At 44.6% G+C, this 13781-nt stretch overlaps 1 protein-coding gene across 1 annotated transcript in view; it reads left to right on the forward strand.

The window, feature by feature from the left end:
- The window catches only part of ENOSF1 (enolase superfamily member 1), a 32693-nt gene that overhangs the window by 11246 nt on the left and 7666 nt on the right, over positions 1–13781 (forward strand). The window contains 11 exon segments of the mRNA XM_036229024.1: positions 54–196; positions 527–553; positions 2326–2396; positions 2489–2556; positions 2900–2982; positions 3791–3825; positions 6024–6099; positions 7790–7924; positions 11549–11678; positions 11943–11951; positions 11954–12041. Coding sequence (XP_036084917.1) covers positions 54–196; positions 527–553; positions 2326–2396; positions 2489–2556; positions 2900–2982; positions 3791–3825; positions 6024–6099; positions 7790–7924; positions 11549–11678; positions 11943–11951; positions 11954–12041 — 865 coding nt within the window.

Genomic DNA, 13781 nt, shown 5'->3' on the forward strand with positions numbered 1-13781 from the left:
GTTTACATTGCTGCCTTTATTCTTGAAATGTGACCGTGGCTAGGAGACCTGAGTATCTTTTGCATTTCTAAGAAGAGCAAGTGCGTTTTGTTTCCTAACCAGATTGGTCCAGATTGGTGTTGTGCATCTGGCTACAGCAGCCATCCTCAGTGCTGTGTGGGACCTGTGGGCCAAGCAGGCCAAGCAGGAAAGGTCGGTCACTCCGGAGCGCTGTGGGACAATGCAACACATGCAGAGGAATAAACAGCTCCCCTAAGAGCAGCCTGAAAGACAAATACATAACAGGCTCCCCAAAGGAAATGTAGGCAGTCGTTTGATTTTTTTCTCCCTTTAGAGATACTGGCGGTAGTTAGGAAATTGTAGGAGAAGGTTAGAAAGGATTGAGAATAAAGGGGGGAGCAGCAAAGGTGAGGGTTTAGGAGGCAGTGTTGGAGACAGATTGGCAGGTGGGCAGCTGTTTGAAGGGGGGTTTGCATTTACTTTCATACTTTACACATATGTTTTTAAAAGTTTTTTCTTTTTCAAGCCTCTTCGGAAGTTACTTGTTGACATGGTAAGTAAATTCTTTAACATCATAACTGTTTCCGTAAATGAAATGGATTTCATGAATTACTTGTCTTTTGATAATCAGTCAATATCCTCAGGACTGTCTAGGGATCACTGTAGTGATGATAAAGCAGAACACCAGCAGAATCTGAAACCCCTTGTCTGACATTCTAAGTCGCAGATAGTTGTGCTCCCGCAGGCAGGGTGGTTGCTCCTCCCCCAATGTGGAGCTTTCACACATAATGCAAATTCTCAGAGCCTCTAGTTGCCTAACTGAAAAGTAGAGGCTCATAACTTCTCCAGAAATCTCATAGAGTTGGTTTAAAGACCAAAGGAGGAAAGTGCTTCACAAACTCTGAAGAGCAAGATGTTATTATTAAGATATAATATGGTTACTTTGACTCCGAAAGCAAGTGATGGATCAGATTGTACCATTCCAGAAGGAAAGGAGCTAAGTACAATTCTAAAGATATGCATCTTGCTGTCTCCTTTCTCCTTGACATGTTTATAGCAGGGGTGAACACCTGGCAGTTGAGGAGGAAAACTCTGGGCAAGTTAAGGGCAGTGAACTTCAGACTCAGGCAGACCTGGCTTTGACTCTGGGCTCTACCACCTATTGGCTGGGTAACCTGGGGAATGTCACTTAACCTCTCTGAAAGTCAGCTGGCTCAGGGCAATGCCTTGGATGGGCATTAAAATTCTGGTGATCAACAAATGAAGGCCCTTGTTATCATTTGGCATCATTTGGCCTTGAAGACTGTTGGCTACTGAAGACAGTAGGATATCACAGCATCTCTCTGATAGTTATAAGTGGCATACGGGTGCCGTCTGAAGGAGAAGAACATGGACCTCTTGGCTCAAGGTTAGCCTTTCAGAAGGGTTCAGGGGGTGGCCCCCAAAACTGAATGATCCTGAGGGTCACTAGGAAAGTGCTGGAAATGCCACCCATGGACTTCTAATTCTTTCAAATCCTGTTCCGTGTTTCAATGCCAGTACTCTTAAAAGAAGCAGAATCTCAGCATTGAAAGAGCTTTTACAATTTTTAAGTTATAGTGGAGTATAATTGTCACAGTAAAAGCTGCGTGGGAATGGAGCTACCAGTTGCTTCCCAAGTGACTGTTAGCGTGAGGTGGGGAGAGGTCTCTGCCAGGGGCCTGACTGCATGTTTGCCTTCCCCAGTGTGGGTGGAGTACTGAGCATGGGGTGGGAAGCGGTGGGGAGAGTACAGCCAGTGATGATCCAGGGACTCTGCATGCTGGGCACTCTCAGTTTAATACACTCTGTTCCTGTCAGTGAAGTGAATTGTCCCTATCTGACAGGAGACAAATTGCCCAAGGCTATGCTGCTAATAAACATCAGGCATAGGGTCGACCTTGAGCAGCCCAGCTCTGAGACCAGCCTTCCTTCCTCTCCTGCTCAGCTGCTCCAGGATCATGGTCAGCCCTGCAGTGTGGAGCAGTGTTGTACAGAGTGAAACCAGGCACTCATCTACCCATTTAACTCATGCTGAGTGCTTGCCACACACCAGGTTCTCCTTCCAGAAGCCTGGAATGGGGAGCCTAGGATTTGAGGGAGGGCCTGAGGACTTTACCAGGAGACAGCAATGACCCTCTGAAGGACTCTATACTGAGGAATGAAAGAATCAAACAATGTAAAACAAATCCCAAAGGCCCTTTCCCGGAAAGGGTAAGCTCCATGTATCAGGGTAAGCAGATTCTTAGAAACATAATCATCTTGTGAATTGATTTGGGCCTTTCTCCCTTCCTGTCATCCTGCCAGGACCCCAGGATGCTGTTATATTGCATAGATTTCAGGTACATCACTGACGTCCTGACAGGAGGAAGCCTACGGTGAGTCATTCTCAAGTGATGGAGCTGGAAGTTTTCTGGTACATGCTGACGCGCAAATAACGTAGTGAATGGTGTGCTTTGTTGTCTAAGAGTGATGATGCTTTTAATTTTTTTCCCCCAGAAATATTACAGAAAGGTCGAGTTGGTAAAAAAGAGAAAGGTGGGTTATGAGGAAACTTCCTTCACTATTTTTGCTACCATTGCCCTCTTTCAAAAATCCCTGTCCTTTGGGGGTTCACATTGTCCTTCGTGACAACCAGGTGAGTCTCCTGGGTGTAACTTTGCAGGAAGGCCCTTGGTTAGCGGTACAGTCCTAGAGGGCATCCTGACCCTCTCCTACCTCCATTTGACAGCCTCAGAATTTGCACAGTTGCAGGGCTGGGTGCACGTGAAGGGCAGGATCAGGAGGAGATTCTCTGTGGGGCAGCAGTTTAGCTACAGGCAATTCTAATTCTAAAGGTCCCTGGAAAACACAAAATGTTATGGGCGTTGTGTTTCCACAGGAGGGCAAATGCTGACACATGGCTACCCTGCCCACACTATATCATGCGCCTGGCTGGGGTGCTTAGACGACGCACTGAAGCAGGTGGGCATTCGAACTTGGTTTTGTAGACAGGTTTTAAATTCCTGGCTTTCTAGAAGAGACTTACTATTTTCTTCTGTAAGTCATTATGGCTCCAAGGCCTCGCTTTAGAAGTACTTATATTCGAGTGAAGGCGACGCTGTTCACACATTGTAGACACAGAGCTCTGCGACCAGTGGTTCCTACCTTGGGTTCTGGAAGGTGACAGCCTAGGATTTGATTCCTAGGCAGAAGCAGCAGTGTAACATTGTACAGTGTTACACATAACCATACTGAGCCTCAGTTTCTTCACCGAAACTAGGGAAATAATCTCTATCTTGTGGGTGGTTTTGAGGATTCATAGAAATGCCATAAGTTAGGTAAACTCTCAACACAGTGCTTGGTACATGATGTGCCGTCAGTTCACGGCTGACTTATGACGCCCATCATATTATACTCAACCTACAGCTAAGAGTGAGAGAGAGACTAGATTCTGTTTATTACGCTTACATCCATTAGTTCCGTGGATGCCACATAATATCCTGCTTTAAAAAAAGAGGGATATAAACGCTCCATTCCCCCTCCAGGAGTGTTGTGACAATTAAAGAAATGGTTGCCATAGAGACAAGGAAAGAAAGTTGCCCTACAAGTACAAAGAGTTATATTTGTTGGCTAAGCTGTTTCTGCTCTGAATTTCAACAACACATGGCTGTTCTTCTGGTTCCTGCTAAAACGACAGTATTTGTGGAATCAGATCAGAAGTGACTGAGGTGCTCTCAGACCAAAGAGAGCTTTTCAGTGTAAGATGATAGACGTGCTCCTCTCCCCACAGCTTTGCACAGAGGCGCTGAAGGACGGCTGGACCAGGTAACTCATCTGTGTGAGAATTAACTTGACTCTCCCAGTTAGCAAATGAGAGGCTGGGCAATGGAGGGGAGCCGGATCAAAAGGCACAAAGGGATTTAGGATTTGTCCAGGAGCAGTCTGGTGTGTAGGGTCACATAAGATAAGTTTCAGTTTAGGCCAGGCTCTTTTCCCAAAGAAGATATAAGTTCAAACTAGAATCCTGGAACATCAGCGTTGGATGAAATGGTGAAGATCATCAGTTTCAATCACCAAGCTAGACTAGAAATCCACTCTTTACTATTGGTAACAAGCATTGATTCGGCTTCCGCTTGAAAATCTCCAGAGGCAGCAGCTTAACTTTGTAAGGCACTTTTGCATTGTTGGAGGGCTCCAGGTGTAAAAAAGAGCTTCAGTGTCGTGAACCCTTTGTTTCCACATTACTTCTGGCCACCGGTCCTATTTTTTTTTCAGAGTTCCCAAGAGCCAGGCTCCTCCTCCTCCACTCAAATGACAGCCCCTCCCTTCCTCTGGGCCATCAACTCACCAGACTCAACATCTGCACATCTCTGTCCAGCATGGTTATAGACCCCGGGGCATCTAGAGTCTTCCTTTGAATAAACTAGTTGTCACTGGCCCTAAATCCTGATGCAGTGGAGGAAACAGGGACCATCATCTCTTGATTTGGTCACTGTGAGTCCATCAGCACAGTTCAAGATGACACATTTGCCTGGTATATGTCATCAGGCTTTCTATATGACTCTACTCAAAGCGTGGTCTGTGGAGCAACACCTCTTCCCAGACCTGCTGCATTGTAATCTGCGTTTTAACACAACCCTTGGGTAAAGGGTGTGGCCATTCACTTCTAAATGGGTTGAATTCTTGTGAACTTCTAAGCTAAAGAAAGGGTGGAGGAGCGAGAACTTGGAAGAGGCAACATGAAGCTGTGGGAAGATGCTTAGGGATGTGATGGAATCGGAATCGAATGTTTCCCTTTTCCCTCATCCTCTGCAAATACTTGCTGTTCGAACTTCCTTTTCTCTCTCTGTAAAATGGGAATAATATTAAGTCCTGGTTCTCCTCAAAGTTGCCATATCTAAAAAGGACCAGCATAGTCAGGATTCATTTAGCAGGTGCCCAGTAAATGCTGACGGCTTCCCTCTCTGCAGGAAAGCCTGGAGCAGTCATAACTGGTGAGTCAGAGAAGGCCAGGGAGAGATTGCATAGGCCTCCCAGCACAGGAAGTCCAGCATCTGGAAGCTGAAGCTCCCATCTGGGATAATAATGTCTTCTTTAGTATGTTTAGCACTGAGCAGAGGGGCGAGAACAGCAGTGGATGCCTGAGTGTATGTAGCATTCTGCAGTGGGCTTTTTGTTGGCACAGAGGGTGGGCATTGTGGAGAGTAGAGGAAGGACCTCAGACTCTGTCTTGAGTGGCGACCTCAACGTCCAGTGTGCAGAGAGGCTAGTGAGCAAGGGAAAGGATGCCAGCCTCACCCACAGTGGCATGGTGTCTCCTCCTCCTCGTGGCAGTGTCATGCTCAGGCCAACCACACCTCTTGACAAGGAAAAAACAGCTTCAGCAGAGTCACCGGGGACAATGTAGACGTGTGGCTCTGGAGAACAATTGGGTACCAAAGCAGATTAAGGGAGCTCCCCGCAAGTGGCTAGCTGTGATGTAAAGGGAGCCTCTGCTGCTCTTTAGTTATGTGACCAAGTCATTTTAATCCCTAAACCTCAGGCCCCTGCACCACGAGGTCCCTGTGGCTGACCTCTCGCTGATTTAGGACAAAGCCCTCTTATAAAGGACCACGCAGATATGGGTATTTTATCAACCGTACACTTTCATTCAGGGTATAACAGAACAGCTCACTCAGCTGCCCCTCCAAACCCCACTCTCCTCTTCAAGTCTGTAGCTTTTTCATTCTTAATTCCTTTTCATGGCATAGTAAAAACTCATTTAATGTTATTAGAGATCTAACTGCTTTCTCCAGTTCTTTAACTTCAGGTCAGCGGGCAATCGCCCCGCTTGTGAGTAAAGAGATACCATTTGCAGGGTATTTTCAAGTGACTTCTCTGAAGATTGATTGGGAAAGAGCACAAAATTACTAGAAAGTGTGATCTGTGAATTATTCACAGAGATGATCACTTCTGCAGAAGATTCAGTATCTTTGCCAAGTCAGGGGACAGATCTGAACTATCAGACTAAATTGGTTTTATAGGTTTAAGGTAAAAGTCAGTGCTGATCTCCATAGATGCCGACTCATCAGAAATATGATTGGACCTGAGAAGACTTTGGTAGATGTCCTCTCCTCCCACGGAGAAATAAGCAGCCTTGCAGGGAGCCTTTGTCCAGAGCCAGTCTACAATTTATTTCAAGCAAGGATTAAAGAACATTGGGAATTTTTAAACTGAATTTTAGAGGAAGGACAGCTTTGTGGTCTTGTAGTGGGCCAACTCTTAAAAAAAACTAAGGGGGCTTATAGTTTTGAACGTTTTTATTCTGCAGAACTAGTTAAGATCAGGATTAGGAATTGTTCTGTTTTCTTAATATAGATGCACCTGAGCAAACAGGTCTCCCACTGAGGCCTTGGTGTGTCAGTCATTTAATCTTCCTTCTTATTAAGTTTGATACCATCCCCCTCCATCCCCCACCCACAGCCCATCACATAGATGGGTCTCAGGGAGCCATTGCTGCAGAAATGCTAGAACTCTGAGGTAAACGAAAGGATCAGTCGTTACTATGTAGTTTTGAAATCATTTCTTATTATGTGTAAAGTATTTTCATAAAAGAAAGTAATAACATTTTTTGGTAAAGTTTTAGAGACTGTTTCCTACGTTAAAATAGAAGTTTTGAGTCCTCGACCTAGGATCAGATATCTCATTATTTATACATGAATTAATGCTACTTTTATCTTATGAGGTCATCCTCATCGAAATTATTTATGATAGTAATTGATTCGGGGTGTACTGTCATCTGGTTCTCATAGCATCCTGTAAGGGCACTCCTACCATTTAGCACATTCTACTAGAGATAGCCGTCTCTGTGTCTGTCTTCCTGAAGAATAATAATGTTGGGATGGAGGGGCTCTTTGTTCATTTCTGCACACCCAGCACTTGGCTTCCAGGCAAGATCACTGCATGCAGAGAGCCAGGGCCTTGGAGTGAGAGGCCTGGACTTGAATTCACCATTTACTTGACTTATTATTTATGGCAAAGTTACTTAACTTCTCTGTGTGTCAGTTTTCTTTCTGTAAAATGGGTTGATATGAATTGCCTCAGAGTTATTATAAATATTAATTGGACAAAATACATAAAATGCCTAGTGGCATGGGTGCTTAATTAATGGTAGAGTTTGGCTTATTCATTATTGTGTCAGGTACATAGTAGGCAATATCAGTAAATGACCATTGAACAGACTCAGTATTGTCTGTGCATGATTCAGGATGTGATAAAACAGTTCCTATAAACAATGAACACTGCAACACAAATGTATTTGGGTGGCATCTAAATGCATGTTGAGCCAGAGCTCTTGGGGCAGTGAGCACTAGTCATGGGCTTAGCCCAGGACACTCCTGGACATCACAGCAGCTCCATGATTCCCAACTCCTCCCAAGACAGTACAATAAATCCTCATATAACATCATCAGTCGGTTCTGCAGCTTTAAGCAAAACAATGTATAAAGAAACCTGTTTTGCCATAGGCTAATTGATATAAACGAGAGTTAAGTTCCTATGGCAACTCATCAACGTTCTAATGAAATGACACCGAGTACTTGCTGTATCTGGAGCGAAAGTGGTTGCTCTTTGGCCCCCTTTGTTATGGCTGCATGCTGGGCTTCCAAAGAAATGTCAGGCTCCCGCTGGGAGTCTTGCTCAGCAGTGGGTAGCAGTAAGTGACATGACAGCCTTTTCCTCCCTCGGAGTCACAGCTATGCAGCAAGTTCAGCAGCAGGCAGACCTCACTGCCAAGGGTCTCTCCATACAGATGAAGAATGCCAACCAGTGCTGGGATGTGCCCGAGGCAGTGGAGTGGATGTCAAAGCTGGCTGAGTTCAAGCCACTGTGGACTGAGGAGCCAACTTCCCCTGATGACATTCTGAGACACACCACCATCTCCAAGGTAGAAAAGCTGCTGTTGTTGCGGCTGCCACTACCATATACTTTTTGTTTCGTTTTCCAGAGTGGTTGCAGCAGACCCTAGAATTCCTTTGCTTATTCTTCTTCACATTTTCTGATGAAGTAGCTGAAATAATTGTACCTTGTAACAAGTACTAGATTCCAGACCTGACATCCATTTGTTCACTTCAGCTTATCTACTGCCGTTATTTCTGTTTATTTGAGAGAAAGTAAATGGCTAAAAGCTGAATGGCTACAAACCATCCAAAGGTTAATAGACGTGGTCCTTATGTTTTGTAAGAACATAAGAAATCTGACTGATATTAAAATATTTTACTAGCCTAGAATTAAACAAAAAGTATAGATTCCTCTGGGTAACTCAAAAGAAAACACTTGCTTAGCTAATGTCGAGGTGAGGCCTCCCCAAGAGAAGGCTGCCTGTCTGTTTCCCTGGAACCAGGGCTCTTTTGCAAATCCACCCTAAATGAGGGCCAACCTCTGTCCTTTTCAGGTTTAGCAAGAACATAATCTGCCAGAACACCCTATTTCTCAGGGAGAGTCTCCCAATAGGCCAGTTTATAGCACGGATGTATAACATCAGAATGCCAACTGGTTCATTTAGGATAACCTTAACTTCTGGGAGAGCTAGATTTTTGTATCTTCTGACTAGAGCAAGCTCCATGAGTAGCTATATTCAACCAAAGGCTGCTGGATGAGTGAGGAATCAGAGCAGGAACTGGTTATAGGATCTGAATATGTGATAGTGTCAGACTAAGATGGCCCAACGCATTCACCTCTGCGGCACAGATATACTTACTTCTGACCCTAGCCATGTCGAGTCTTAAGCCTCATCTTCCCCCGGCAGTGTTTGCAGAGGTCGTACCAACACATGCCTGTGACCCTCCTTTTATGTTTTCATCAGATAACCCTTTACCACCACACTGTGCAGTTGGGTTGGCACCTTCATTTGGCTTAGAGGCAAGTCTCACCTGCCAAGGAGCCTAGGAACTGATTTTTCTCCTTGAGGCAACTTGGCTTTTCTCTACTCTCCCCAGTTATGTGTTGCTCTTAAAATTTTCCTTCTGAGAACAGTCTTAGTCTCAAGTTCTAGGAGGGACACCTTCATGTGCCTTACATGAAGTCACAGGTCCTACTGTGCTGTGGGGTCCATTTATCTCAGTAAATCAGCATATGATCTCCTTATGTCGGACACTATACTAAAGCCTGTGTTTAAGAAATGGCCTCCACTCTCCCCACTGTACAGCCTGGCTATAGAGAAAAAAGATGTGTGAAACAGGCATGTGGAACACTGGGTCGGGGCCCTGAGTGCTGAGGGCAGTAGAAAGAAGGTCACTGAAGGGAAAGGTGGCTCTGGGCTGGGACAGAGCTGACTCCATAAGGAAAGCTGAACTGCAGGTGAGGGAGATGTGAGCAGGAGCTGTGGAATGACCATAGCCTGTATTTAAACACAATGGAAACCTTCCAAGAAATCCTTCCAAAATGAGAATCTGGTGAGGGGCCATGGTTAAACAAGACATTTTGTCTTGTGTGCTTGTAGTGTAGCCATGTCTAGTGGCTGCCAACTTGTCCAAACAGGGACCTCAACCTCTGCCCACCTGGAGAGTCTCCCCGGCAGCTCTGCTGGGCTTCAACCCTCTGAGATTTTGTTTACGTTGGAAAGGCCATCCCCTCAGGAGGCATCTAAGGAAGAAGGGACAGAGGAACCAAGGCAGGGGAAGCTGAGAAAGACAGCACAGTGGAGCCATGGAGGTACCTGATGGAATGCCAGTGCAAGGTGGGGCTCGTGGAGAAGGTAGGCACCTGAGGCCAGGTTATGGGCCCACCTGCTCAGAAGATGCAGCTGAACTCAGTGAGCCACTGTAGGTCTTTGACTGGTAGACACTTGTAGGAGGGATTCACATTGGACATAGCAAAGGTGTGGAATGAGAAGGAGATGGAGACTGAGATAGAAGCTAGGAGACTTTCGCATTAAAGGGTTGGAAAGGAAGGTAGAGGGCAGCTGGAGTAGGGCAGATTCAGGAAGTATTCAAAAGGAGAAAATAAAATTTGGTACCTATTACATGCCAGAAACTTATATGCTGTAAAATGGTAGAATGAGTAAGTCAAATGGCTTTTCCCCTCCCCAGTCCTCCTTCCCCCTACCCCTATTTTCTTTTGAGATAAAGAACTCAGCATACTTAAATTAGAAGTTTTAGGAAGCATAAGTTGTTAGCAGTAGATGGTGCCTCGGCGACCATCCACTCTAACTCCTGACCTGCAGGCGAGAAGGCAGAGCTTCAGGTGGTCAATGACTCTCCCAAGTCCATGCATCCTATTAGAGGCAGGACACATAGTGGACATAGGGGCCCCTGGATCCTAAATTAAAGCGTTTTCTTTAGGGGAGTTGGCCTATCTAGTGATTCAGATGCCTCCTCTGGCTCTGGAGTCAGCCTAATTTCAAGCCCAGTTTCACTCCTTTCTAGCTTTGTGACGCGGGTCAGTTGCTTGCCCCATGCACCTTTTCTCATCTGGGAAATACAGACAGAAGCTGTAGTAATAGCCAGGAAGGAAACTAATGGCAGCTTGTGAACAAGCACTGGCTTTCTCCTCTGCAGACACACATATCCCCTGACCACCTTCTGCCACTCCTTAAACTTCATAGGACTCTGTGGCAGGGATGTCTTCCTTCAGCTCTAAACACTTAAACATTAAGTGGTTAAGCTCTGAATTTTTCAATGGTAGGAGTTTCAGTACAAAAACTTAGCAAAATAACATCAGGTTGCCTTATATTTTATAGCCATTGGTCCCACTAGGAATTGGCATTGCCACAGGAGAACAGGTAAGTAACACCTCCTTGGGGTCAGCATATAGTGGCCACACTGACTGAGGACATCATCATATGTTAGGCTACATCACCTGTTGTATTTTGAGTTGGAAAGTCTTCCTAGTCCTAGAAATTGGGCCATTTTACAGCACTTCATTAGGGTCTGCAATCAGATATAGTCCAGTTTATGCATTTTTTCTACAATTTATATGACTAACATCATTAATTTTTGTCAGTGTCTAATGGAAATTTATAGGGCAGCAATTAAAGTTGCCATTGCAGGGGCATAAAATACACTGTGTGGTTTTAAGAAAGCCAGCTTCCAAATTGAGTAAACATTACTGCGTTCACTTTTTGTGCTTACAAACGAAGCGCAAGTGCCTGCCAAAGCCTGCGGCAGTCAGCCCACGAGCAGAACAGTGAGAAGGAACAGATTCTCGGTTTTCCCAGCAAAAGGAGCAATGCTGATCTGCCATGGTACTGTTTTGTTGTCCGTGCCATCTGCTCATTGCCATCACCGTATTTTATCCTGATGCTTTGCTTCGCTATGACGGTTACTTCTTAATAAATGGCAAGCAGTGTGATTTTGCATGACTCACATTGTTCCACCAGCAGATTTGAAAAGAGTGAGCGGGAGGTCCCTGCCTGGACTATCAGGCCTTGCCTCATACCAAGTGAGAACAAAGAATATAGTCCAGGATTCCTGAAGACCTCTGATGAGTGACTTGGAATTGGCACATTGTCAGGTTTAGAGATCTTGAAAGCCATCGCTAACTCTTCCGTTGGTTTTAATTCTATTTTCAGTGCCACAATAGAGTGATATTTAAGCAGCTCCTACAGGTGAAAGCCCTGCAGTTTCTCCAGATTGACAGCTGCAGGCTGGGAAGTGTCAATGAGAACCTTTCAGTGTTGCTGATGGCTAAAAAGTTTGAAAGTAAGGGCACAGCGGCCTGCAGATCAAACCTCCATTTCTCTGCCCGTCAGACATCTGTGGTTCCTTCTGTAATTTGCCGTTTTGATTTTTTTCTAACTCTTTTTGGCCTAATCAGGGAATCTTTTGATGATTTTCCTCCCGGAATCTCATCCCATGAATGCATAACTTAATCACCTACAAATAATAAGAAAAACCACATGTTCTCTCACCATTCCTGCCCTCTGCCCTACTCTTGACCTTCAATAGAAATGTCTTCATTTTCAGTTCCTGTTTGCCCCATGCTGGTGGAGTTGGCCTTTGTGAATTGGTGCAGCATCTGATTATATTTGACTTTATATCAGTCTCTGCAAGCCTTAAAAACAGGTGAGTAATATGGCATTAACTTCAATTGTGTCCCTCAGTTCAGGCCATGTCTTTTCATTCTGCTCTCATGTCCAGAGGCACAAAGAACCCTGTCTGTTGGCACATCCTGTAACTTAAAGGCTGAGTTGGTTTTGCTTGTGCTTCTCCACATGGGGCAGTGATGAGGAGACCCAGCAGTGAATAGTCCCTTTTCTTTTAGAGGGGTAGGTTCTCGGTAGCTGACTCACTTTGTTTTGTTAAGTGTGAGGGTGTCTGTGGGAGTGTGAGTTTTCAACCAGATGGAAACCAGAACTCCTTCCTCATCCAGCACCTGTTTCTGACTCTCTAAAGCCCTGCTTCCATCATGGGTATATTCTCTTCCTAACAGTGGAGTCCTCCCTGATCTGGCCACATCATAACTGTTTAGTTCCATCTTATTTCTCAACAAGCCCAAGGTGAGCTTTAAATCAAGATAGTCTCCTCCTAGTTGTTTGCGCACATACAGCTTTATTATGCTTTCTATCCTCCTGGAATTAAATGTGATACTGCAGAAAGATCACTAGAAGTATATAGTGGAAGCATAAAAACATGCATGGGAAAGGTAAATACCAAATTTAGGATTGTGAGAGAGAATACAACATGTAAGGGGATATAAAGTACTGGTTTCTTAAGCTGGTTAGTGAGTAGGCACATGCTGCCCTTTAATATGCCTGAAATATTTTAAACTCTAAAAAATAAACATTCCTAGGTTTTTCTGCTTCTGTCCCTCTCATTTCAGTTCCTGAAGGCAGGACCATGGGGACTTCCAAACGACCTTAAAAGGTCCTGCAGGTCTTGAAGGATGAAAAAAAGAGGGTCAGCCCTGACCCACTGTGCACTATGACCACCCAGAAGTGGATAAAAGTGCCTCATGCCACTCTCCTGAAAGCAGACCTCACTGCTCAGGAATGCCACTGTGCAAGTAGAAAGCCACCAGACACGCTGCCTCTGCTCTGTAATTCTGTCTGCATGGAATGCCTGTTCTCTGTTCATTTTTCATGGCCCAACTGCCACCTCCCATGGGGCTGGTACTTCATCTGTTCTTTCTAGGTTATACATAGCACCACATTATAGTCGATGACTGAGTATCTATGTCCACTGAGTATCTGAAACCGTGAGGCCCCCTTCTGCCAGTTCCTTTCTGTATCCCTAGCAGGGGGTTACATGGCCTGCCCCTCAAAGCAGCTGTTCATTAGCCATGACTAAAGTAAGGCAGCAGTTAGGTCACTTGTCTCAGGTTACAAAATTAGAAAGTGGTGAAAAGCAACCATGATTGCCCAGCAAAGCTTTCATTTAGAATCAAAGGACAGATAAAGAGCTTCCCAGACAAGAAAAAGCTAAAAGGAGTTCAACACCAAACCAGTATTATAAGAAATGTTAGAGAGACTTCTTTAAGAAGAAAAAAGATAATATGAATAAAATGGCAATAACTATATATCTATCAACAATTACTTTAGATGTAAATGGATTAAATGCTCCAATTGACAAATAGGGTAGCTGAATAGATAAGAAAATAAGACCCTTACATATGCTCCCTACAAGAGACCTACTTCAGATCTAAAGTCACGCACTGAAAGAGATGGGAAGATATTTCATGAAAATAGAAACAAAAAAGCTAGGGTAGCAATACATATACCAGACAAAATAGACTTTAAAACAAAGGCTATAACAAGACAGAGATGAACCCAGTAATCCCACTCCTGAGTATTTATCCAAAGAAAT

The sequence above is a fragment of the Rousettus aegyptiacus genome, unplaced genomic scaffold, assembly GCF_014176215.1.
Source record: "Rousettus aegyptiacus isolate mRouAeg1 unplaced genomic scaffold, mRouAeg1.p scaffold_m13_p_12, whole genome shotgun sequence".
Lineage (NCBI taxonomy): Eukaryota > Metazoa > Chordata > Mammalia > Chiroptera > Pteropodidae > Rousettus > Rousettus aegyptiacus.